The 26,014-nt window shown below is 54.4% G+C and overlaps 1 protein-coding gene across 12 annotated transcripts in view; it reads right to left on the reverse strand.

Annotated features, from left to right (window-relative positions):
* MACF1 (microtubule actin crosslinking factor 1) overlaps positions 1 to 26,014 on the reverse strand; it is a 132,368-nt gene that overhangs the window by 60,050 nt on the left and 46,304 nt on the right. For 9 of the 12 annotated variants that reach the window (XM_084300715.1, XM_084300710.1, XM_084300708.1 and 6 more), the window contains 29 exons: positions 24,424 to 24,576; positions 23,838 to 23,992; positions 23,252 to 23,378; positions 22,685 to 22,868; positions 21,954 to 22,123; positions 21,514 to 21,692; positions 21,181 to 21,319; positions 20,500 to 20,693; positions 20,169 to 20,331; positions 19,797 to 19,880; positions 19,491 to 19,598; positions 18,759 to 18,857; positions 18,403 to 18,558; positions 18,085 to 18,173; positions 17,497 to 17,632; positions 9,272 to 14,524; positions 8,625 to 8,774; positions 8,000 to 8,215; positions 7,741 to 7,890; positions 6,719 to 6,952; positions 5,101 to 5,250; positions 4,770 to 5,003; positions 3,938 to 4,165; positions 3,002 to 3,523; positions 2,461 to 2,637; positions 1,951 to 2,074; positions 1,607 to 1,815; positions 1,161 to 1,478; positions 204 to 370 (listed from right to left, as the gene is read on the reverse strand). In XM_084300715.1, coding sequence (XP_084156841.1) covers positions 204 to 370; positions 1,161 to 1,478; positions 1,607 to 1,815; positions 1,951 to 2,074; positions 2,461 to 2,637; positions 3,002 to 3,523; positions 3,938 to 4,165; positions 4,770 to 5,003; positions 5,101 to 5,250; positions 6,719 to 6,952; positions 7,741 to 7,890; positions 8,000 to 8,215; positions 8,625 to 8,774; positions 9,272 to 14,524; positions 17,497 to 17,632; positions 18,085 to 18,173; positions 18,403 to 18,558; positions 18,759 to 18,857; positions 19,491 to 19,598; positions 19,797 to 19,880; positions 20,169 to 20,331; positions 20,500 to 20,693; positions 21,181 to 21,319; positions 21,514 to 21,692; positions 21,954 to 22,123; positions 22,685 to 22,868; positions 23,252 to 23,378; positions 23,838 to 23,992; positions 24,424 to 24,576 — 10,268 coding nt within the window. The remainder of the gene's footprint in view (positions 1 to 203; positions 371 to 1,160; positions 1,479 to 1,606; positions 1,816 to 1,950; positions 2,075 to 2,460; positions 2,638 to 3,001; positions 3,524 to 3,937; positions 4,166 to 4,769; positions 5,004 to 5,100; positions 5,251 to 6,718; positions 6,953 to 7,740; positions 7,891 to 7,999; positions 8,216 to 8,624; positions 8,775 to 9,271; positions 14,525 to 17,496; positions 17,633 to 18,084; positions 18,174 to 18,402; positions 18,559 to 18,758; positions 18,858 to 19,490; positions 19,599 to 19,796; positions 19,881 to 20,168; positions 20,332 to 20,499; positions 20,694 to 21,180; positions 21,320 to 21,513; positions 21,693 to 21,953; positions 22,124 to 22,684; positions 22,869 to 23,251; positions 23,379 to 23,837; positions 23,993 to 24,423; positions 24,577 to 26,014) is intronic. The other 3 variants (XM_084300707.1, XM_084300706.1, XM_084300709.1) reach the window with 1 other exon arrangement.

Here is a 26,014-nt window from a genome sequence, read left to right on the forward strand (position 1 = left end):
CCTGCGGCACCAGGAATTTTTCACAACGCCCCCAGCCAGGCTTTTTTTAAAGCGTCAGCTGGAGCGAGCTGCGTTACGTCTCCTGGTGTGGGAGGAGGGAGGCAGGAAGAGTTCACTCCTGCCCTCCTGCGGAAAGGAGATCTCACGGGGGCTCGCTCTGCCTGCAAAGCCTCCCAGGGGGCAGACGGGGCACTAGGACTCACCTCTCCTCTGCCACCTTCTGCAGCTGCAGGAACTCTTTCTTCAGGCTCTGCAGCTTCTCCTGCTGCAGGGAGGCACCGGGCGCGAAGCCGCAGGAGCCCAGCTCTGCAGCCAGGTGCTCCAGGGCCGCCAGGTCCTCCTGGTGCTGCCTCAGCTCCAGATTCAGCTCCTGCCAAGAGCAAAGGGTGATGCCAACCGTGCCCCCACCAGCAGACCTGGGCAGGGGGGACGAAGGGGACAGCTCTGTGCCTTGGTGAGCTGGAGACCCTCTGTGGGCAGTGCCATGAATTGCACCAGTGCCAGGCGGGTGGGCAGGGCTCAGGCCTGCTGGTTTCTGAGGCTCTGGCTCAGCAAATTCCTCAACCAGCTGCGGGAGCAGGTCCCACCTTCCCTGGTGCTGGTCTGAGGCCACACAGTGAGTGTGATGGGGAAACCCAAACCAAACCAGGCCGAGCCAAACCCGCTCACAGCACAAGCGTCCGGTTTTATGCCAGCTTAGAGCATTGCTGAGGCTGTGGCCAAACCATGCCCCGTAGCAAAGCACTTGTAGGGAACCTGAGGGAAGAATCTGTGCAGCCATTAGCGGCCACCAGGACCCACTGCATTGCCAAGAGCTTTGTCACATCCTGCACTGCACTTGCTGCCAATGCTTGGGCGGTTTTGCTTATTAACCCGTGGAGCCTTTAACTGGTAAAGCCTTGCTATATTTGGACTGGCCCCTACGAGACTGATCCCTTCAGAAAATCAGGCTGGCTCCAGGGAAATGCCATTCCCAGCTCTCCCTGCTGGAAACAGCCTCAGCTGCTCCAGCATCGCTCCAAGTGAGCAGCAGCCGTGGGTCCTGCAGCCCCTGGTGGCCTGGGAGAACCAGGAAGAAATCACTGCAGAGTGGCACTGCCCTCGGAACCCTACAGGGGTGGAATTTTCTCCCTCCCTCAGGCAGGGGAGCCACATCTCACCTGGATGTGCTGGGAGAAGCGAGCGATGTCGCGGTCGGGCTGGTTTCCAGATGCCAACATCCGCGCTCTGCTCTCTGTGAACTGCTGCAGCTTCTCCGAGAGCTGCTCGTACTGCTCAACCTTCGGCAGGAGACCCTTCAGCGCCTCCTCCTTCTCCTGCTGCTGCTGGCACAGCCTGCCGAAATGCTCCGTCACCTCGGCCAGCTTGCCCTGCAGGGCAGAGGCTGTGGCACTGTCCGCTGCCTCCGTGAACCGTGTCACCATCTCGCGGGTGGCTTCCAGGCAGCTCTTCTGCCTGGCAATGTCCTGCTTCAGCTTCTGTTGTGAGCACACACAGACAGGATGCCATTTTAGGAAGACTCTTGAGCAAAACTGAACTGGCACAAAAGAGACACCGCAGGCAGCCCCGTGTACTTGAGGCGAGGGAGACCAGGGCCCAGCCTTACCGCGTTGGTGGCCAGCGAGTCCTGGATGGAGGCGGAGGAGAGCGCGGCCGGCTGCTCTCCCCCCAGGCTCTTCTCGATCTCAGCCACCGACTGCAGGAGGCTCTCCAGGCTCTCCTGGACGCTCTGGGACTGGGCGATGGATTTCTGCAGCAGGTCTGAGCGCTCGGCCATCTGCTGGGTGAGGCTCTGGTAGCGGCTCACGATGGCATCTGGGGAGATCAGCACGAAGAGAAGTAAATGGCACAGAGCTCAGCTGTGTTAGGCTTCACGCACCCTCCCTCCTGGTTTGCTTTCAGTCTCTCCCAACCACCCCTGCTGACACCGCTGGCTGCTTTCAGCTGTACCTGTTGTTTCCTGAACGTGTCTGTGGTCAGGGGCCGGCTCTCCTTGTATCTCCAGGAGGGAACGAGCTGCTTTCTGGAGCTTCTCCACCGGCACCTGATGCTCAGCGAGGTTTCCTTGCAGCTGCTGCTTTGACACAAGGCAAGACAAGACAACATCAGCAGCCAGTCACACACAAGAGACCTTCACCCGTGGGGAGCCCAGTGCTCCACTCAGACCCTGAGGATCCTTGTTCAGTTCATCAAAAAATCCCACAAATAAATAACACAGGTTGGACAGCCCAACCTTCCCCCCACATCCCGCTGGGACATCCAGCACCTCTCAGAACAGCCTGGCTCCATCTCATCTGCAGTGCGGGGACTTCCCGAGCCCGCAGGCATACATTGCACTCAACCAGCAAAAAAGACTAACAGATGGAATCTCTTCCAGTACCAAAGCTGCCCAGAGCAGAGGCCAAATTCCCATACAGACTCCAATGCTCCCCCCCAGGAGATCTCCCACAGACCACGTACCCCAGCGCTGGCGAGCTGCTGCTGCAGAGCGGCAGGATCTGAAGAAACCGTCTCTGAGAGCAGTTTCCCAACCGCAGCTTCGCTGTCCTGCAGCCACGTCCTGAGAGACTCTGCCACCTCCTGGAACTGCTGGTAGTGCTCCAGCAAGGTGCTCAGGTGGGAGCCAAGCTTGGTGCACTGCAAAGGAGGAATGAGACATAATGGCAGGGTGCTCACAAGAACGGGGCAACATGGGCACCTCTGAAAAATGCACAGGAATAATTAGAGAGAAAAAAAAAAAAAAAAAAAAAACAAACAACAAAAGAAATGTTCTTGTCCTGTGTTAAAGCAATTACAGGAAGCACCACGCAGACCAACACTAAGAGTTACTCCTGCACAAACCCCAGAAGAAGACAATCCTTGTCCTCCAAGCCATGTGCATGCTACAAGTGCAGCCACTCTTGAGGGCAGCTTCCCCCTGCTATCACTGCTTATTCCACACACACATGAGGAAAACAGTGCCCGAGGTTTGTCTCCCAGCCTCACAAAGCCCTCCCCATACCTTGGAGTGCAGCGTGGTGTATCGCTGGGTCGCGTCCTCCAGCTTGCTCTTCACCACGCTTCCCGAGGCCAGCGGCTGGGACCCTGCGTCCCTGGCGGCTCCCTCAGCATCCAGCACCTTCTGCCCCGACATGGTGACAAACCGCAGGTCCCCTTTGTGAGAGATCACGTCTTCCGAGAAGCTGCTCTGCCGCAGCAGCAGCTGCCGGAGGGACGCGGGGTCGCTGTCCCCTTTGGACATCCCCTCCAGGTCCTGCTCCGCTTGCTTCAGCCAAGCCTCGAACTCCCCGTGGTCCCGCAGGAACTTCTGCAGCTCGTCCCGCAGCACCTGCACTTGCTTCAGCCGCGTCTCCGACTGGCCGAGGGAGGCCGCGTACCGCTCCTTCAGCTCCGCCAGCCGGCCCTGCAGCACGGCCCTCTCCTCCCCGGGCAGGCTGTGGCCGTGCTTGTCCAGGAAAGCCTGAGCCGACTGCGTCGCCAGGATGACGTCCTGCTGCTGGGACAGCAGCTCCTGGTGCTGGGCCTGAAACACGCCGACAGGCAGAGGTGACCGAGGGGATCTGCACCCACAGCACCAGCAGCAGGCTCACGGGTGGACGCAGCAAGGCGCTGCAGTGCCCCCGTGCTCTGGTGCTGCCAACAAGGCAGGGGAACACCCCCGGGGCAGCAGACGTAGCCCCCTCTCATTAGGGGCACCGTGCTCTTGTTACCCCGGCTGCACCGTGCCATGGGACACATCCACCACACCAGCCCACCAACGCCCAGAACACATTCTCCAGGCTGGGCACAGTTTTCCTGAGTGTCCCATAGGGAAAACTGCCCTGAGTGAGTGCTCTGGAGGCCAGGCAGCCCGAGGCAGTGTGTGGCAGCACTGAAGCCTGCAGTCACACTGACAGGCAGGCAGCAAGCTTGGAGAGGGACAAGGTGGCAGCCCTACCTTCAGCCTCTCGTACTGCTTGTCCAGGCTCTCAGCAGTGCTGTCTGCTTCCACAACGTGGCCATCAGGGACGTTCCAAGCATCCTGCCCTGCTCGCACCCCTGGTGCTGGCTCAATGGGGTGCGGTCTGTACTCCAGGAGCTCACCCTTCTGCTCCAGTGATGCCACCCAGCTCAGAAGGGAATCGATCTTATTGCTGTTCTCCTCCAGCTCTTTGGCTGCTTTCACCTGAAAGGACAAAGGCTCCCGGTAAGAATGATCCATTTCAATCATATTCAGCAAACTGCTGCATGGGGGACGGACACAAAAACGAACAGAAGAAAAACCCTGAACTGTTTTCCAACTGCATCGAACACCTGAGACTGAGACCCTCAAAACACTTTGTGACTCTGATAAGGGGAGGGTACAAAGAGGCTGTGAACAAACTTGGCCTCTGTTATGTTGCACTTCTCACTCTGCTACAACCCAGGGTCCCAGGCAGCCCCAGCTCAAAGGGCTGCGACTCCACACGTACAGATGGAGACACAATTCACAAGCATGTGGAGATACCCAGTGCTCACAGTAAGAGCCAACCTAAAGGCAGAGTGAGATGCTTTGTACTGCCCCCAGCTCCCCCACAACCAGCTCATCTGTGCCTGCTGCTCTCAAGGCACTTCACCAGGGAGCAGTGTCACTGCCTCGCCCCACCCAGAGGACAGCCAGGGAGGAGCAGTAAGTTGTGTTATGTTCCATCGCCCAGAAGAAAGCCAGAGCCTTGAATGAATCTGATTCTACTGACCAGACCTCACAGAGCATCTCAGCCAGGCCCAGGGGCTGCAGCCCATCACGTTACCTTTTCAGTCTCCTGCTGCACCGCAGCAGTGACAGCGCTCTCCAGCTCCTTCTGGGCCATCTCTGTCCTCTCCTGCAGGGACTGGTACTGCTCCTTGGCACGCCGAAGCTTCTCTTGCAGTGCTGCCAGCTCCGCAGGCTCCATCTTTGTCTTGTTCTCCTCCAAGAACTCCTCTGTGGTTTTCAGGATGCTGGCAAAGGAGGCGGCTCGGGTGTGCATGTTCCTCTGCAGCTCCTGGGCAGGCGACAGCACGATGCCGTGAGGCGCTGAGTGCTCCCAAGGCAGTACCAAGCCCCCCCAGCCTCCCAGCCCCCCTTTCCGAAGCACTGACCTTCACGTCGCTTTGCCTCTGCTGCAAGGTGGACAGGTCTCCTTCACTGGCTGCTCGCTGCTGCTCGGCCAGCGTGTCCTCCGCTGCCTCCAGCCAGGTGCTGAGCTCGGCCAGGTTCTGGGCACGCGCTGCCTGCTGCTCCTGCAGCGTCTGCGGTCGAGAGCAGAGGGAAGGGGGAGAGGGGGCAGTTAGTACCGGGGCTGCGCTTCCACCACGCACGTTGCTGAAAAGCAAGGCAAGAGGTTACAGCTGGAGCACCTTCCTGGAGGTGAGGATGCAGCACAGAAAGCAGCTTTTGCAGCTCTCCCGGGGCTCTCTCCCCCTTTCACGTTTACACGCTGCAGGAACGGGGCTGAGGTCCAAGCCCCTTTCCAGCAGCAGTGCTGGGGGACCGGAGCTGTGCAGTGCACGTTTGCCACCATTCAAGCAGGTTTCTCTGTTTTACTGTTTTCGGAACCCCGTCCAGCTCCACGTGGAGCTATGCTCCAGTTTACGTGGTTCTCTCTTGGGAGAGCTCAACCAGAAATTTCTGTGCCTTTTCCATTCAACCTTATGAATGTTAAAACTGCATCAGAACCTCATCTAATGAGAAGCGAGAACTTGGCACTGGGCAGCACCACTGTGGAGCCCCACACAACCTAAGGCAGGTTGGCTTTTAGACACTGGGGTTGGAGAGGGAGCCCAGGAGAGAGAAAAGCGTTTCTGTAGCCGATCCAGCTCCTACATTTTGCTGCCAGAGCACAACACAGAAGCGCCTGTTTGAGCAATTGAGCATGATGTGACCTGAGAGTCCCTGCAACGTTTCTGTTCCCTTCCCCAGGGCAGAGAAAAGTTTTTGAGTTTCACTGGGCATTTCAGCAAGGTGATGTACAAACTTGTGCAAAACACTGTGCTTGGTTCTCACAGTCATAAGATAAACAACAGAAGCAAATTGAAAGAGCCTTCTTAAGAGCTCTTCAGCTGCAAAGCGAGTTCTTCCTGGGTTAGGATGGGCGCACACTCAATCTGAAAAAGCAAAGCAAACTGGTTAATATACACACACACTCCAGATGGGACAGGCAAGAGTTATAGAGAGCAACTGTTAATAAAAAAACACATTAATACTGTCTTGAATAAGAGGATCCATGCAGTGATGAGCGCTGCATGAATGCAGCAGAGACCTGGGGACTTGCTTTTGCAGCTACCAGCTGCCTTGATACACCATCAGCTGTTTCTTTAGGTCAGCAAAACCTGTCTTGTATGGTGAAAGTAAGACATTAAAACTGCTGGCTGCCTGTGGTGCCAGCTCTGCACAGGGATTTTCTGGTGGGGTTACAGCAACCAGGGCTTATTCTACCTGGCCCAAACCAACTCAGTGCCTAGCAGAGGACTCCCAGCTGTGCTACCCAGACCTCTGACAGGGCTCAACCTCGAGGGAGGAAAGCAACTTTCCACTTGGGAGTTACGTGGTAGGAAGAAGAAAGACTTTAGAGGAAGCTCATGATGTGCAGTGGGAAGTCATAAACCGTGAGTGGCATGCACGTGAAATCCCAGATACGAGGTGTCTCAGCACACGCTCTTGTGGCTGGAAAAGTGTTTGAGTGAGCAAACTGCAGCCAGGAAGCAGCTGTGCCACAACCTTCACCTGATCTGTCTGCTCCGCTTGCTGGAGACAGACCTGCAGGACCTCGACCTGCGTCGCCACGCGCTCCGACAGGTCCCGGAACGCCTTCTGCAGCTCGTTGAGCAGCCGCAGCAGCTGCCTGCTCTGCTGAGGGGTCAGGTCCTGGGCGTGCTCCGAGATAAGGAACTGGATGTCGAAGGCGGTGGCATCAAGCTGAGCCTTGGTGTCAGCGAGGGGCTCTTTCAGCTCCTGAAGGGATGAGAAAAGACCCGTCAGGCTGACCTGCTCTGCACTGCCAGCTTCTGATGGGGCACACAAGCAGCATGGGCAGCAGTGCGTGCCCAGAAAAGCCCTGTGTCACCGAACGCTGTACTCCATAATCCCAAGGGACCCAAAGCACACAGCACTGAAGTGACAGAGCCTTGTCACACCAATTCTCCAAGGCTCTGCTAAGCAAGGCCTCCAGCACTTTGCCAAGAGACTGCTCACGCCCTGTGTGTGAGGCTGCCCCTGAGGACAATCCAGGTCCAGAGCCGCTGGCAGCCCTGCACAGTCTGTGATGACCACGCACGGTACCAGAGGCTCTCAGCCTTCAGTCCCCTGACTCTGACTGCCCACAAACAGGAGGTGCTGAGCTGTCCAAATCGTGAGAGCTATCGCTACAAGATGAGTAGCTGTGGAGGGGGGCCTGGGCTCCGCATACAGGTGATGGAGATCGGGGCAGGTGTGATGGAGGGGGCTGCTGGAGCCCCTGGAGGCAGCAGCTCTCAGCCTCACAGGAATCCCTGCCGGCTGCTCAGCCTCCACCACACACATCTGCATTTGAGCGTGTTCCCATAATGGCCAAAGCAGATGGTTCATGCATTGTGGAAACAAATGACTTTGGAGCAAATACAATATTGCTGCTCCTCCTGCAACGAAGGATAATGGCAAACCCACCAAGGCTCCAGGAGGGGAGCAGGATTAAAAGCTTCTCCTCTGCACAGAGGACAGCAACTCCATCCATCGGGAAGGATTAGGGGCATCGCCATGGTTACCTTGTAGTGTTGGAGGCAGCGACTCAAGCTGTTTGCATCCATCCCATGGTGGTAATCGCTGCCGTCCAGCGACTGTGCAGTGCCAGAGACCCAGCTCAGCAGCTCCTGCAGTTTACCCTGGAGAGTCTCGTGATGCGTCATGATTTTAGCCTTAAAAACAGAAGTGCACCATTCAGACAAGGAGCAGGGCACTCCAGGGAAGCACCAGGATGCGCAGGGTGGGGGGACAGCAGGCAGCAGGGACAGCTGCCAGCTCTACCTTTTGGGTTTCCGCTGCACCACGCAGGTTTAGCAGCCGGGACTCCAGGATATCACTCGCGGAGCTCAGAGACTTCTGGAGGTTCTTGGCATCCTTCTCCAAAGCCTTCAGTAGTTGCTCAGGGACTTCTTCAGGCGGGTTGGCCACAATCCACTTCACGGCGTCCAACTCCTGATTCACTGGAAAGCTGAGCTCCTGCAGCTCAGCGCCCAGGGCCTGAGGCAAGACAGCATCGTTAAGTCTATGGTACGGTTCATCTTCCCACTGCCAAAAGTGATAGCACTGCAGAGGTTTTGGAGAACCAGCTCCAAACACCGTGTGTATCTGCTGGCAAGATTCACTGCAATCGACCCGTTCGTGCAGCCCTGCTCAGCTGCCAGCACTCAACTGTCTTTCTCCAGGCTGTAAAATTCATTTCAGCCACACTTAGGTTACTGTCTAAGCATGAGAGGAAGGTAAGCCAGACAGAGTGCCAGAGAGATGGGGTTTGAATATAAATGCCAGTTCAGCCTGAGGCTAACGCCCCGCTTGCTCCCAGAGCAGGGAGGAGGCACAAGGGGAAGCCTGAGAAGTGCTGGGAAGAGGAGGGGAGAGCTCGGCCCTGCCTGGTGCCAGCAGCGCTCACCTCAGCCTGCTGCAGCAGGTCCTGCAGGGCAGCCAGATTCTGCTCTGCTGGCTGCACACGTTTAATTCTCATCTCAATATCTCGGAGCATGGAGAGATAGGAGATCAGCTTCTCGTCGTGCTCCAGGCACATCTTCTTGCTGAACTTGATCTACAGAATCAAATGGTAAAACAAAACCTCAAGTTTAGAGAGAAAACAGACAATTATACATATATCTGCTTCTTTTAAAAAATATAAATGCAATCTCTTAATAGCATTCCATTTCAGGGACTTTCCACTTGGTAGCCTTATCTACAAGATTTACTACAGGAAAAATAGAGTACATGGCTCTTTTTCCAGCATAAGCTTATAAATGGCAAGAGATCTATTGTGTTACAGTAAAAGTGCCAAAAAATGGTCCTTCTTATTAGTCATTTGTAAGTAATGCTCTCGCAAAAAGAAGCCACAACTAAGCCTCGAGTGTTTCCAGCCCTACATCACTGGGTCCTTTGCCAAATCCTTTGCAGCTGATGCTGTAACATCAAGCCCCAAACATCCACGACTCACGTTCTGGCTCTCCTCTGCGCCGAGGACCTGGGACAAATTTAACATCAAACATACACAAAAAGCATGTAAAAATGCTGGAACAGCAGAAAGCAGTCACCCACCTGGGCTGGTCTCGCAGACTCTGTCGAGGTCTCCAGCAGCTCCCCCTCCACGATCACGGGTAGGAGCAGGCCCCGGTCGCCAGGTCCTGACTGCCGGGGCTTCTCCTGGGGCGCTTCTCCGGGGGCACCGGCTCTGCCTGCACTGGGCTCTGCTGGTTGCTCCTGTGGGGTGCCTTCTCCAAGCTCCAGGGTTGCAGAGGTTTCCTGAACCTCTCCGGGTTCCTCTCTGATGATTAACTCATCTGGTTTTTCTCCTGCTGCCGGGGCTGTGGTGAGCACCTCGCTGCTGGTTCCCACCTCGGCATTTTCCTGGGTCTTCCTCTCCTCCGTTTCAAGTGGCACAGAGAGATCGTGCCCCTTTCTGCTCTGACCTTTTGTCACCACTGGAGCTTCCCCTTGTTCTGGGAGAACAGGGAGCTCCTGGTCCCCTGGGAGGATTGCTTCATCTTTCTCAGAAACTGGCTTCTCTTCGTCATCCCTGCTGCTCTCCATCTGCTTTTGCTTGGCTGCATCTTTCGCCAACCTCACAGTAACCTTGGCGGCTCTGTCAAGTTTTGGTTCTGGAGCACTTGAGACGAAGTCCCCCTCCTTCCCTGGAATTTCTTTGGCTACTGGAGCAGGAAGGGACAGCTTTTCCACAGAAGATTTCTCTGGCTGAGCACTGTCCGCTGGGACACCACTCTGCTTTGTTTTCTTTTTCTTGCTTTTCTGTCTCTGGGTAGGTTTTCGCTCAGTTTCACCTACTTCTTCTCGATCTGCTTCTGCATCCAGTCTTGGGGCTTCTCCTACAGGGTGCCTGACAGCTCTTCCATCTGCAAGCTCATCTCCTGCCGGCCTCAGAGGGACACCAGTCTCGGGGGGTTCCCTGGACGTTGTAGGACCCAGCTCTTCCTTCCTGTCACCCACAGAAACAGCTTTCCTCGGGGCTGCCTGTACTGCCTGAGCCAGGCCTGCTGCCTGCTGCCCCCTCACTGCACCTTCCCCTGCCACAACCCCCCTTGCACTAAGATCCCCCTCCCTGCTCCTCTCCGTGCCGCCCTCAGCACCGTGAAGCACCTCTGTGTCAAGGAACGACCGCTGTTCCTCAATCCCCAGCCCTTCCACTTTCCCCGTCCCCTTATCGGCTGCTTCCCCCCTCGATTCCTGCCCCCAGGCCACTCTCACACGGGAGCTGCTTTTTGCAACCCCCTTCTCTGTAGCCTTTATCGCTGCTGTCCCTTCAGAGAGAGGTGCTGTGCCTAATACTAAGGGCTGTTCTGGAGCCACTTCAACCTTTTGTTCTCGCTGATGTGTGACACCATCCCCTGGAGCTTCTTGAGGAAGCAGTTCTGGTTTTCCTTTCCTTGGCATCACCGGGGACGTGGCAGGAGCAGCGGCTGTGTCCCCAGCCAGGCCGCAGCTCGCAGCTTCAGACCTGGCCTTGTGCTCAGCACCACCGGGCTTCCCTGCAGCACTGCTAGGGAGGACCACACCTTCCTCTTCTGGAGGTATTTTTCCCATTTTTTCCTGGGAAAGGCGGGGTTTATCTGCTTTGAGGACCTCAGAACCATATCTGTCTTCGGATATCTGTGTGTCTTGAAGAGCGGCAGCTAATTTTTGGCTAATCAGGCCTTTTTCAACAGCTTCCTTCACAGTCAGTCTTTTTCCACTGCTAGCATCGACAATTCCTCCGCCCCTCATCTGGCTGGTCGCGATGACTTTGGCCATTTCCTCATCCAGCAGCCCCTGCTCCACAGCAGCCTTCAGGGAGAGCCTCTCGCTGACGGTGCCCTCCACAAACCCCCCGCTGTCGGCCTGAGCCTGCAGCAGCCGCAGCGTGGGCAGGGGGTCCACCTTCCCCAGCTTCACCGCCTGGGCACACGTCAGCTTGCTCCCCGTCACCTCATCCTTGATGGCTCTGAAGGGATGGACCTCCAAATACCTCTGGCCGGATTCGATGTCAATTTTACACTTCTTTATGAACTCCGAGTAGGGCACGAGCATGCAGTTCTCAGGATCTACAATGCCTTGTTTCACTTCTGGAGACGCCAGGACTTTCTCCACAACCTGCCTGGGCAGCAAGCCCTCCTTCACCGCCTGGCAGAGCGCCAGTCTCTGACCAGAAACAGGATCGAGGATGCTTCCACCCCCGGCCTGGATTTCTTGCACTTTTCTCTGGAAGTCTGGACTAACAAGCCCTACTGCTACTGCCTGGGGCAAGGGCACCTTCTCCTTCGTTACTGGATGAACGTATTCATGCAGGCACACGCTCTCAGCCTTTGTGAGTTCATTACATAAATCTTGATTGATCAAATCGTGCTTCATCGCGTCATTTACTGAAAGCCTCATTCCAGACACGTGATGAATTATTCCTCCGTCTGCAATCTGCTTGGTCAAGAGCTCAAATGCTTTTTCCTTTTCAAGGAGCCCTTTCTCAACAGACTGAGCAACAGTCAAAGGATGCTTGGTTTTGGGATCCACAATTCCACTGGTTTCAGCCTGCAAGCTAATGAGCTTCTGCCTGGTTGCCTCATTGGTGCTTTTCCCTTTGGAAGCCTTCTCCAGCTTGACCAGCTCTTTCTGACTAGTTGGCTCTATGAGGCCAAGATTTGAAGCCAACGTGACTGATATTTTTTTGCCACGTTTCAAGTCAACAATCCCTCCAGTAACCACCTGCCCTTCCAAGATCCTCATTGCCGTCTCCTTGTCCAGAAGGCCAACTGCGGCAGCATCCTTGATAGAGTAGACAAAGTTATTGCCTGGGTCAAGAACACCGCTTATGGCTTTGTCAGATGCAAGAACCTTCTGGAGAAGCTTTTCATCCATTAAACCTTCTTCAATGACGTCCTCGGTGGTTAATGATTCACATGTTTGTGAGTCGAAGAAGCCACTGAACATCTTCATCTTCTCCATCAGTTTCACTGCCGTGTGGCCAGGCACCACTCCACAGGCCACCGCTTCGTTTAGAAGAAGAGTCTTTCCTGTCTGCTCATGGATTATGCCACCACTCTGGAGCTGTGTTAGCAACATTTCCAAAGTGTCCTCCTCATCCTGCTCTGTAGGGGCTGGCAGGGATGTGTCATCAACACACTCAGCACCCGCCGCTTCTTTCCTCTCTCCTTCCTCCACTTTCAATACACCTTCAATGCTTTCAGTGTGCCTCTCCGTTTGCTCAGCCTGTCCGGTTCTAAGGAGCACAATCTCCTCTCCTCCCACCGTGCCATTCTGTATTATTTCCTCTTTTAGCAAATAAATCTCTCTAACGTCTTCCACCTCTAATTCAGGTTCCTGCTCATCCTGAGACCTCTCTGCCATTATTCCCAGTCTCTCTGTACTTTCAGAAATACCCACCCACATGTGGCTTTCGCTTTTCACATCACCTGCCCCAGTTTCCAAAGTCCTCTTCTGATCTCTGATATTTTCCACTCCACCTACTATAATAGGCTTGGACTCTTCTGTCTCAATCGTCATTTCTTCTGTTTCTCTGAATCCACTACCAGAATCACTGGGATGTTCTGGCACAGATAATTTCACCTGATGTTTGTCCTTGCTTGTAGAAGCGATTTGCTCTCTACCAAGTTTGGATTCAGTCTCACTTTGGAAGGTAGCCTGTTCAGTGTATATCTGCCCTTTGTCCTCCACAAGCAGGATATCTTCTGCACCCTCCAATGGGAGGCTTCCAGGTCCCATCACCACCTCTCCGTTCTCCAAAGCAGTTCTGGGTGGCAGGACCTTTTCGCTTTGCTCTTTTGAAGGAGCAAATTGAAACTCAAGCTGCTGCAAAGCCAAACCGTTGCAAGGCTCTCCTTCAAGAGCTGCATTTGCCTTTGTCTCCTCAAAGCTTTCACTCCCTTCCAACACATGTTCGTAGGATCCATTCTCTTGGGTTTGGATGAGGGCTTTAGCGAGATTGTTCAGCTCTCCATCTACCAAGAGCAGCTTTTGGCCATCGTGGATGTTGATGTAGCTGTGGGTCATCAAGTGGAACATCAGCCTTTCGTCGTCACTCTTTAGCAGAGGGTCACTTTGCTCTTTGTGACCTGTGGGACTCTTTCCAGAGGAGCTCTGGCCATTCCTGCTTCTGCTTGGAGAGCCAGCGAGCTGTACACTGGCCATGACATCAGGTATGACTGTTGATTTCAGCTTCTTCGCTACGTCTCTCTCTAAGATGCCATGATCAACTGCTTTCCTCCAGGACAACACCTCTGTGGTTTCTGGTATAAAGACAGCCTTAATGAGTTGCCTCTTGCTGAGAATCTTGTAAACCAGCTCTGTGGACAGAATTCCTTGCTCTAAAGCATCTGCAACTGGGATGATCTCTCCCGTCTCTGGCCACAGGAGCCCCATGAAGGACCAGAGGGATTCCAGGACCACCAATGCAATCCTTGGTGCTACCAACTCTTTCCTTACAGCTTCATCAATGGTCAGTCTCTCTCCTGTGACTGTATCAATGATGCCACCTGTCTGGAGCTGCCGGATTAGAAGTGTGCATGCCAAATCCTGGTCAATTAAATTATGTCTCACAGCCTCGTCCACAGTCAGCCTGTGCCCTGTCCTGGGGTCAACGATGCCACCAGCAAAGAGCTGGGCTTCCAGCAACCTCACTGTTACCTGTCTGTCTATTAGCCCTTCCTGGACGGCACGGAAGATGCTGACTTTTCTGCCCGATTTCAAGCTCACCATCCCACCCGCCAACTGCTTGACTGGGAGCAGCCTCAGTCCAGTCTCTTGGTGGATGATGCATCGGTGCATGAGCTCTGGCAGACTGATTTTCTCTGCAGTGTTGGGGTCAATCAAATCCTTGCCACATTCCAAGTGAGACAGCAGTCTGGAATAAAGCTGTGGGGTAAGGAGCCTTTCTTGCAGAGCTGTCTCCATGCTGATTCTGCCCTGAGGGGTTTTAAAGCCTCCAGTGATGAGTTCAACCTCAAGAATCTTTAGCCCAATGCTCTCACTAATCCTCCCCTCTTCTATTGCAGCAGCAACAGGTAGGAGCTGCCTCCCTTCACGTCGGACTTCATCCACCTGCTGGAGAGCATCCTTCAATTCCTGCAGCACCTGGAATGTCCTGAGATCAATGATGTTTCTTGCCAGACCTTCCTCCAGGGAGAGTTTTTCACTGGTCTCTGGAACATCCAAGTCGGATGTGATAACCTGAGCCTCTAGGAGGACAAGGCCAGTATCCTGATCTATCAGACCTCTCTGCATGGCACCAAAGACAGGGAATATTTCTACTGTGCCAAGATCGATCACTCCCGCCACTGCTCCGCTGCCCTAGAACAGAAAGAGAAGGAAAAGAATCAAACCAAAATCAAACATTTCCAGTGCTTGGATTGCATGAGTTCTAGGGAGGTACCAGTTTAAAAAAAAAAAAAGTTTCAAAACCCCAAACAGGCTAGAAAGCAAGTCCCAAAGTGTTCAAAATGCAACTCCAAAGGCATTGCAGCACACAAATTGGTGCATTTGCTAGCTTTCAGGTTGCCAGTGAGTTTTGATGCACAGCGAGTCCATCACCAAGGGCAGCACCCAAATGCTTCCAACATCCACCACCAGTAATGCAGTAAAACAGCAAGCGGCAACACCCAGACGTGTTCCTAATGCTCCACAGAGAAACAGGGAAGGAAACCGACAAACACACCAAAACTGTCCAACGACTCCATTAAAAAAAAATAAAGACAACACGAATCCCACTTTGTACTAACAGAAGAGAAAAAAAGAAAACAAGGACGTCACTTCAGGGTATCCAGGAAGCTCTCCCAGTGCAGTTTCCACCCTGATTCCTGCCATGCTTAAATCCTGCTCTTTAATGAAGGATGCCCAGGGAACACCATGGGTCTCGTGCCATGGAGCAGCTCCCCAGCACCACAACCAGCCAAGCACGAGAGCATGGGCACTGCCCTGACATGCACAGCAACTCCCCAAGCACATCCAACTGCTCCGGCACCTGGAGGCAGCCGTGCTCTTTAGGGCAAGGGAAGAAATATAAGAAGTTGTCGCTCCCAGCATGGAGACAGTGACAGACTGGGAACAGACCAGCTAACTTTGGTATTTCTGGGCCTTTTCCTTCCGGCACCCCCACAGGGAGGGGAAGAATTCAGATAACGACACAGAGTAAGAGCGCTCTGGACCTTTGGATTTCTCCCAGTTGCATGGTTTAGGTGTAAAGTTGGCCCAAGCACTAAAATATTTCTGTTGGGACCGGGAGGAGTGAATCTGGATCCCTGGGAACTCAGATGTTGGTAACAAGAAGTCTGACAGCCCAGGCAGGCGGGTGCCTTGGAGCAGTGGCACGGCAGAGGATGCCACCTCCACCACGCTGCGTGCAGCTCCCCCAGCCACGGAGGCTGGGTGGGTCTGCTGGGAAACACCAAGCTCCCACCAGCATCACCAGACTCTGACATGCGTGTTTGGAAATGAACAAGCCATTGAAAGACAGAGAAGAAGAGGAGAAAGAGGATGATAAAGGAGGAGATGGGAGAGAGGGGAGTAAAAGGCTTTTACTTACCAGAGTTGCAGGGTGTGCCTTGAGCAGTTAAAGACAGAGCCTTATGGAGCAGTTCAGCCGTATCACACACAGTGTAAAGCTTGGTGTTAGCGTCCAGCATGCGACTGTTTTGTTTGCAAAAAGAACCCCACACACAGGTCGTCCTCTTTCACTTTGTGTGTTTTGTTTAAGTCCCGGAGGGTTAGTTAAACTTGTAAGCAAGGATGTCAGTTAATCTTAAAAACAGTTGACGTGAAACACAAACTGTACAGGGACACATCATGCTCAATTTAGCGCGTTCTGCTTTGCTTTTTTTTTTTTTTTCTTTTTTACTTTTATAACCTCTGTCTTGACAATTGGATGTTTCCAGCAAGCAAATGTTAAGAGTCCTTCATGCTCCCTGTACAATGAAGCAACTGTACCACACAACAGCCACATAACAATCTCATATATGGGCCAAGGATCTATGGCAGAGCCCCAGTGCCATCTTGTTTCTTTTCCTGGGCTTTGTCGAGAGCGTGAGTGAAAACTGTTCTGACCTGAGCCCCACAGCACGCTCCTGCTGCAGGGAAATGGCCCCAGGAGAAGGCTTGCACACCAAGGTTGTTTTCCTGCCCGGGAGGGAGGAAAAGGGAAAGGGAACAGTGTCCTTTCCACTGGCAGGCTTCTCTCAGCTGCAGCAGTAGCAGAGGTGTTGAAGCCGATGGCTGAGCTGCCACCACTGCCTGGAGCGGGTTTGTTGTGCAGGGCAGTGGCACTGCGGGCTCGCTCTGCCAGACAGCAGCTAACGGGACTTGCACGGAGACAGCCAAAATGTGTTGGGAAGACCAATTCAAAAGGGAGATGCTGTATTCGTAAGTGAAAGCTGGAGATACAGATCTTGGATAAGCAGCCCTATCCCCATCTTCCCCTGATCTGCTAGAGCAGGGCTTCACTCACGGACCCAGCAGCCCAAACCCGCACCATGTCCAGATCTGAGTAGGCCGTTGCTTCAGAGTACAGGGAGCCAGCAAGCAAACACACAAATATATCCATCGACACATGTATATACACTTATATAACACGTACATGTATATCTGTGAACGACTGAGGACAGCTCACACCAGCACAGAGGCAGTAAGGACGCGCCTGGAGCCCCCCTACCCCACGGGACTGGCAGGAGCACTGGGGCCCAGCGGGCCCAGCTGGGGGCAGCGCAGATCCTGTGTTTGCTGGGGGCCTGGTGGGACAACGCAGTCCCCTTCCACTTGGAGGGCAACTTCATACAGGCACAACCCAAACAAATCCCTCGCCAGGCCCTGAGATGTGTGAGGCCATGGAGGTGAACGTGCTTCTGCAGAAACCCACCTCCGTGTGCCTCCTGCATGCGGGCCGCCTGCGAGCCCCAGCCCGCCCTGGTTAAACACCACACGGGCATTACTGGAGGAGACAGGCTTGGCAAGGGCACCACTTTCAGGACAGAACTCCATTTTCCTCTGCCCACCACGTGAGCAAGCCAACCTTTTCACAGCTCTGACTGAAAGCATTGCAAAGGACAGCTCCCTCTCAGGGACCTGCAACAGGAGGTCAACAGCTCCTGCTCGGCCACCAGTGGCCAGCCCAGCCCAGCCACTTCAGCTCATGGACAGAAGAGATGGGAGGCAACCACATGCAAGTAAGAAAGCTGATGGGCAGGAGTGGCTGGTGGCCATGAGACACACAACCGAGCACAACCATGCTCACACCCTGAGGTGCGGCCACCGGGCCGAGCGGGGACCAGTACCTTGTGCTCTGCCTCCTGAGCCAGCTGGCTCTGGAGCTGCTGGAGCTGCTCCGTGGAGTCGCTGCAGAGCGCCTGGTAGGTGTCCTTCAGGGCAGCGATCTGAGCAGAAATCTGTTCCTTCTCCTGATGGGAAAGCCTGCAAGGGAAAGGAAAAACTCTCAGGGAAGTTAGACAAACCATCTCCCAGCTCTGCAGAATGAAGGAGGTTTTCTCATGAAGGAAAAGGCCAAACCCACAATGAGCCTCCTCTTCACACTGCCCTACTTTTTGCCTGGCACAGTGAAAATGAGGGACAGTAATTGTGCTCGGCAGAGACCGACCTGCATGATAATGACCAAATCCCCAAATATTCGGGGTTGGTTCACTACTAAAGTGGATTAGTATTGTGCCAACAGAATAAACAGATTTCATAGCTCATAGATGTTGCAGATGAGAAAAACGGCCACTTTCCTGTGCAGCTGGGCACTGTTTTCAATGGCAATCAGGCACTGGGCTCTGAGGGCAGCAGCCCACCAGCACCCACCTCGAGGTACCTCAGCTCCCCCCTTCTGCTCCCCCTGCCTTCCTCCCTCCTCAGGCTGCACTCACTTGTGGCTGTGCTTCGCCAGGAAGATTTGTGAAGTTTTGATGGCCTCAGAGACCTGCTCCTTCTTTGCAGCCAGCTCCTCATTGAGGGCCTGTTGAAAAAGCAGAAGGAAGCTTAATTCAGCTGTGGAAAAAAGAGTTAAAGTTAAACAAACAGCCTCACATTGCCCTCGCAAAGCATTCCATAGGAAGCCTCAGGGCTTCTGGTCATTAGAGATACAGGAAAGCTCTCCTGGAAGCAGAATAACGCCGTGATACAACAAGGACAGGCACATGTAACATGCATTGGTCAGAGATGGACAGAGAAGGCCCTGTGTTTACCTGCTGCTCTGAGATGGACTTCTCGATGTCACCCAGCTCTCTGCTGCTCCTGGCAGCAGCCGTCCTGCCTTGCACGCTCTGCCTCAAGCCCGAGGCCCAGCCCAGGAGCTCTTTCACCTTGTCCACATGCTCCTGCTTCTCTTCCTCCACTACTTTCTGCAAACAGAAGAGAAAGACAACCATGTTGAGGGGGTCCCAGCTGTCCAGAGGCACAGAGGTTCTCAGGAGCAACACAACCTAAATGTGGAACTGAAAAGCTGAGGGCAGATGTCAGAGAAGCCAAGCAGCATCCTTGGGGTGCCAGGAAACGAGCCTGGACGATTGGAATGGAGTTCGGTTCCGTACAATCCCCTTACCTCCTCTTCCTCCAGGCGCCGCAGAGCATCGCTGATGTACTTCACGTGCTGTGTGGTTAGTGTCACCAGAGCTGTATAGCGAGTCCGCAAATCCATGAACTGCAAGGGAGAGATGGAGAAACAGGATGCATCAGTCACAACCAGTGAATCAGTGCAACGCACCGTACAGTACGCGACATGGATGCACCATCTCTCCCTTGGGAAGATCCCCAGGCCCCTCGCAGACCCAGTATAGCACCACTGAAATGCAGCAACTCTGGAGGGGAGGGATGTGGCCACACACGGCATGCTGCACAACACTGGAGCGAAGGGAAGACTCCGGTCACGGACACTGGGGCGGGTGCTCAACTCTTACAAAGAGGGCCACTGGGATCTTTAAAATCCACATGGAGCAGACAGGAGCTCAGTCTCTAAAGGGCTCATCCCAAAGATGCACACACAGTAATGCTGCATGGCGCTCTGGTTATTTACCTCGCCGGGCCGAAGGGCTGAGCCGACCCTGCTGGATTTGACCCAGGGGTTCCCAGGAGTCTAGGTATTTCATACCTGGTGCTTAGAGCACTAAGCCATCCTCTCTGGCTATTGGAAAAAACAGCGAGGGTGGAAACTTTATTTATACAGAGAGTTCAGCAGAAAGGAGCTCATTTCACAGAGGCTGCTTGGCGATTTGCTCAGAGTAGAGGAGCCCCCCCACACCACCACCCCTCGTGAGGGGCGCAGACGCGTTCCCACCTCCTGCGTGATGGCATCTGAGGATGAGAGCATGCGCCGACGTTTCATGGGGGACTTCTGCTGCGACTCCACGAACGCCCGGTATGTCATGAGCTGCAACTCATAGTCCTGCGGAGGAAACCAGGGTGGAGAGAAAGATGTTGCAGTCATTTCTTTCATACTGCACTCTCGGATCTCTAATTCCTGCTAGTTTGCCTGCAGTTGGATCTCTGCTCATGCCCAAAGTTAAGAGCGTGCAAGATGCAAACTGTCCCGGGGCTGTTTCTGCCCAGACAGCTGTGCCCTAGGTTTAGGAAGGGGCCATACCTTGACAGCAGCCGAGTATTGCTGGGAGAATTTCTGACACTGGTCCAGTTTGGCTTGATTTTTCTCGATTTCTGCAGCCAAAGCCTTCAACAAAATCCAAAGCAAAATGGTTGTCAAGATAACTGCCACAGGTGAAATGTGCTGGATTTCAGTCCCTGTCCTTTTTGGTGAAGCCTTATAGTCTCCATTTTTTTTTAATGCAAGGCTCCTTTCCACATCAAGTTAAGCAGCTTCTCTGCTTCTCAGACAGCTCAGGTCTACATTCTCTTCCCCACCACATTTCACGTGCCTTAAAGCATTCATGTTTTCAAAAAAAAAGACTCGGTCACTGCAGTGACCACGCTGTCAAGACATCTCAAGCTCCTGTCTCACCGTTTGCTGGCTCAGCTGCTCCGACAGCACCCGGCTGTCCTCCGCCTGCCCAGGTTTCATCAGCTCCTGCTGGATGGTGATCTCCTCGATCCACTGGATTAGGGCGCTGTGGCACTGCCGGTAATCGCTCAGCACCTCCTGGATGCTTTCTAGCTCTGTGTGGCTGAAAGGAAAATCAGGACAAGAGGAGCATGAAGACCTGCTGTAGGCTGTAGGGATATCCCAGTCCCCACTGGGACTCCCATCTGGAAATGTATCACGGCAAAGCAGCTGGTTGAAGCTCTCAGCTGCAGCATGAAAGCAATTCTGCAAACGGAGGCAGGTTTCTCACCGGGTCTCAATCTGGGTGCAGACTCTCTGCCAGCGATCCCACAGCTGGCTTTCCTTCTCCTGAAAGCGCTCGAGGTCAATGCTGCGCTCCTGCCTCAGCTGGTACAGCTGCTCCCCAACTGCCTTCGCCTTTGCCATCTCCTCCTTCAGCACGGAGAACACAGAGCTCTTGTCCTTCACTTCCCCAAGCCATTGCTTCAAAAAACAGCAAGAGACAGCTTGAGTTTAACTTCAGGGAAAACACAACACACGGCTTCCCCTAAGGCTGCCATTAAATCAGAGATTCTCTGCTTCCTGTAGCTGAAAAGCCTGAGAAAACTGCAAAGAACAAGCCGATTACAGACTTAGGAGATGCCAAATGGAAGGGAGCATGTTGCCAGCTAGGAGCAAGTCAGATTGGATCATCAGCCCCTGTCTTAGAGCAGCGGACACGTAGCTGCCAAGACGTTCGTATGTATTAGCTTGTGCCCTACAAGTGAGAGCACAAGGCCAGAGCAGCTCCTGTACCTTTACAGAGCAATAGGGGATCACATAAGGAGGACAAAACCTTCCTGGCAGCTATTTTGGGCAAGAAAAACAGCATGCAACATAAATTCAGCACAGAAAGGGAAGGACCCTGCTTGACAAACACCAAAGCGCTGGCTGGTTTCTCCCTGCAGCCTTTGAAGTGAACAACACCAACCTGTAGGGCAGTTCTGTGGGACTGAATGGCTGTCAGGTCAGCTGGGACAGCCTCCTCCTGGCTCAGCTTGACCTCAAAGCCTTTGACCAGAGACTCTGCTCCTTGGGTGCTACGAATAATGACATCAACCGTCTTCAACCTGGCAAATCAGAGAGAGACGGCACGTTGGCACCCAAAATTTGGCAGAGATCCTCTTGGTGGTGAGGCTGTTTGCACCACCTGCCGCAGACTGATGGCGCTCAACACAAGTTGTTGGGTTAGAGGAACAGCAGAAGGGTTTGGAGCAGTCAGACACAAAAAGGTACCCACGAAGAGAGGCAGGTCCCAACTCACTTGTCCAGGTAGATGGAAGACAGCCCGTACATCTGCTCCATCTTGTTCACCACCAAGTCGAGTTCAGAACGCAAATGCGGCGTGCTGGACCCGGCAGGAGCTTTGTCGAGGAAGCTGTAACACCTCTCAGAAACGTACCGCAGGTCGGATTTGAGCTTCTGCAGATCCTCCTGCACGCGCTGTGGAAGGAAGGACTGAACTTGAAAGGGGTGCCCAAACAGAGAAAAGCAGGATTGTCCTGGCGAAGGGGATGGGGATGAAATCAAGCAGGAAGCCCGCTTGATTTCCTGCGTGCTTTCTGTGCAAGATCCCCTCAAACACACAGAGGCAGGCACCCACTGCCCACACATTCAGCACAGGGAAGTTGAAGCCAGCCCAGGCACAAGCCATGAGCAGCAGCCGGCAGCTTCCTCCCCTCCGTGGCTCTCAGCAGCACTGACCTCCTGCTCAGCGATGCGGAGGGTGTTCTCCTGGATGCTGTCACCGTCTGCTCGGGTGCTGCTGGGGGACTGGATGCGGCTCACGAGTCGCTGCTCACACTCCTCCAGGCGCAGACGGATGTTCTTGAGCTCGGAGAGATACGTCCTGGCAACAGTCTCGTCCTTGTCTTCTGCACATCACAGACAAAGCAAAAGAGCAGCTCTCAGCTCCGCTCGGTTCCTTCCTGGAGCCACGGAGCCACGCGCAGCTCAGGTGGAAAATGAAGCAAATCAAGTCAACTCATTCTAACACTGCCAAGAACGAGTCCAGCCACAGGACACCTCACGTGGCCAAGCCAAGGCCCCCCAGTCCCAGTGGGACTTGGTCCTGCTGTGCCCCCAGCTCTGAACAGTGGGGCTGTGGCTGCCACAAACATTTTGTTAAACGACTGAACACGGAGAGGACTCTGTGCTCAGGATGTGTCCTGACTACTGACTAGACTTGTCTCCAACAACGTTAGAATAAGAGGACTTGGCAGTTAACCTGAATATGCAAAGCCCAAGCCTGCTCTGCAGGAACATCGCTGGACAAAGGCTGAACATTTGAATGGATGGAGGAATAAGTAGAGCAGCTGCACACAGCATCATCCAGCCAGCTCAGAAAAAAAATGAGAAAATGAAGCCGTCCCATAAATCCTTTGTTTATTAGTCCCCACAGCTCCTGGTTAATCCATCAGCCCTGTGAAGCTTACCATTCTCCATGGACTCCAGCAGCTGTCGGATGTGTTCCTTGGAAGCCTCCACTTCTTCCTCCAAGCGCAGCCGGTCTGACACCGAGAAGAGCTCCGAGTCCCGGCTGTCCTGCAGGAAGTCCTCGTAGTGCGCCTGGAGGCTCCTCATGGCTTGCTGGCACTCCCCTTGAGCCAGGGATCTGAGCTGCAAGTGGAAAAGCAACGTCCATTTCCAGCCTCCTGCAGGTCACCTGAAGCCAGCCTCCCAGCTGCAGCACCTCCACTTGCCAAGCATTTCCTCTTCCGAGGAGAAAAGGCGAGCTCCTCCATATCAGCCTCATGTCTCCCTCCAGCCTTGCTCACTCCCCAGTGAAATGCTAACTCCACAATCTCTTATTTCAGTTCAGTGCAAACTGCTGATGCTTTTTTTTTTTTTTTTTTTAACTGGGAAGAAATGTAATCATTTTGCACTGAAATCCGGTCAAAGACCCTTGGCCTCCCGGTCCTTGTGGTCTCTGCTCTTCCCTTTAACGCCAGCAGTGCAGCAGTGCAGCTCAGGAGCCAGGCACACAGAAGTTTCCACCGTACCTTTTCCATGCTGAAGCTTTGCACCAAGGCGATGTCCTTCCGCAGGTAGTTCCAGGAGATGAGGCTCTTTGTGTTCATGTGGAGCTGGTGCCACAGAGCCATCACTTTCTGGTACAACTGCTCAACCCTACGAAGGGAAGGAGCAGATCTGTCAGCCCCAGAGCTCCCCAGCACAGCAGCCCTGACCCTGCTCATGCTGGCCACCGCTGCCGAGCAGCAGCCCCCCAAGCCAGCAATCCCAGCCTACAGCAACACTCCTGCCCTCCTGCAGCTCAGTGCAGGAGGTCTCTCCAGGAATCCCTCCTCCCAAACTGGTATTTGCTCTCTTACAAGCTACCAGAGCTGTTGCTGTGACAGGGTTTGCAGCCCTACATCCACGAGGGATTCCTTGGAGCTCACCCCTGCTCCTCCACCCCGGCTGCTTCCCACAAGGAGCTGCTCCTCCCATGCCATCACCCTGCCTCTTGCAATTCATGCTGACCAAACGCCAGGCAGGGATGTTCTCCCCTGCCCCCAGCACAGCACACCTCTGAGAAGTAAATAACCACCACGCAAAGGGTTCCCGCAGCGGAGACCAGCCAGTTACCTGTTGGCCACCTCGATGGCCTCTTTGTTGGGAGGGGGGATCAAGAAGCACACCGAGGGCACCATGGCCTCGTTCCCCGTGGGGCTGATCACCTTCCACTTGGTTCTCTGGGAGTTGTCTTCCAGCACGCACTCGTCGTTCCTGCAGATGGTGATCTGCGGCGGCACCAACACCCGGCCCGTCAGAGCCGGCAGCGGGGCCGCTCGTGCCCCCCCTTGCTGCCAGCCCTGTCCCGCAGAGGACAGCCAGCCCCCACAAACACAGCTCCATTTCATCAAGAGAAGGCAGGTTGCACTGCCCAGCAGCACAGCACGCACTGTCTGGGGAGGAAGGCGCTAGGAAGCCCACCAAAGCTGGCTGCCACCCACGTGCTGTTTGGCTGAGGTGGGTGAAGCTCACCCTCCTTGAGAAAGACTTCAACTCCTGCCCAGACTAAATCTGAGACGTGGAAGTCTCCTCCAGGAGAACCAGCCAGCTATTTCCCTCCTCCCCTCTTCCCACTTTCCCATTGACAAACTAAACTGGTCCTAACCCATCCCAGGCAGCGCTCCCCTGCCTCGTTCTTGTACCCCGCTCGGAGCCTCACCTCGATCTGCCGATAGTCACACACAGCCTTGATGGGGATCGTGCTCTTCACGAGGTGCTCCGGGTTCCTGGGCCTGAGCTGCACGATGGTTTTGGAGCGGCCCACCAGGCTGGCGACGGAGCTCTTCGACTGGATGAGCTGCTCCTTCTCGTCCTGGCAGGAAGAAGGACCAAGCACGGGTTGTTTGAGGACGAGGAGGAGAGGTTTCTCTCAAGCACCTCGGCACCCCCTGCCCCAACGCCGGCCTTCAAGAGGCTGAACAACCACATCAGGGGGAGCCGGCTGCCCTGACCGGGGTGGGAAGAAGGGGTCAGGAGAGATGGGGTGGGAGGGAAGGTGGAAGGGAGACGAGTTCAGCTTGGGCTGGGACCTCTCCACTACTCCTCCCACTGCCCTGCCAAGCTGCATGCACGCCTCTGGCTCTTTTGCTGCTAGGACAAGAAGACACTGTCTTTCAAAAGGGGGAAAAAAAAATAAAAAGAGAACACAGCATACACCAAAATGAAAGTCCCAGGAGGTTTAAATGGCAAAGAGCAGGACAAGCCCCAGCCCGAGGCCAGGGACACTGAGTTGCCTGGAGGAGACACCACAGAAGCATGCTCCCTTTTCTAAAGCAAAGGATGAAGGCGTGTTTAAATCAACGGCTGGAATGGGGATACGATGAGTTATGTGGGTAAAACATCTCAGGAGAAGTGGCTAGTGGTGGAGTGATCACACAGGTCTCTGGATTTGGGCAGAAATTTGCCAGCTGGAGGGCTGTGTTGAGTCACTGACACCCACGAGTCCCCGCTGGGGTCGGAGATGGGACGACCCAGGGGGCTGGTGGAAAGCTCCCACGGAACAGCCTCCGGCCACTGATGGAGACGTGTGCGGATCACAGCACTGGAAGCTCGTGTGATTAGTCGCAGCTAGCCTGATCTGGCTGCAAAGGTTAAAAAGGATCCCAGAAAAAAGCTCTCCCTCATGCTTCGTACTCTCAGGGTTGGTTAGTGTGCTAAGAACAGTGGAGGATAATTTAATGGTAAAAAACAAGAACAAAAAAAAAAGAAGAAATGATTAAATAAACTACCTGTGCCTGTCCCCGGGAGCATGATTGGAAGAAATACAACTTTAACTCGTTAGGTAAGAAAGAGAAATAAAGCTGAGCTGGGGCAGCTGCCCCCGTCCTGACCCTGCTCTCCAGCACCAGCCTCTCCCACCCGCTGGCCGCATCCCGGGGCTGCCAAACACAGCTTGGAGAGCCCTGTGGGCTGCTCCATGTCCTGGAAACCCTGCAGGACAGAGCAGGACAGCCCCGGGACTGTGACAGAGAGGACGGGACCCCCGAGTCTGCAGGAGAGGGGCTGGGCGAGCCCTGGCCCAGCTGATGCACCCATGGTGAGCCAGCAGCGGCATCGCAGCCTCCCTGCGGGCATGCTGCACAGCACTGCAGTGCACCAAAAGTAAAGCCAAAGCAGCCACCAGCCTTCACAAGCAGATTTAACCTCCCTGCCCTTCCATCGGGGCTGAGGTTAACCCACAGCCCAAATCCTCCCTGTCCACGTCTTCAAACCCCATCCGAGGCTTTGCCACCCACCGCCCACTGCCAAGG

This window comes from Netta rufina, assembly GCF_964035555.1.
Source record: "Netta rufina genome assembly, chromosome: 23".
NCBI classification, from domain to species: Eukaryota; Metazoa; Chordata; class Aves; order Anseriformes; family Anatidae; genus Netta; species Netta rufina.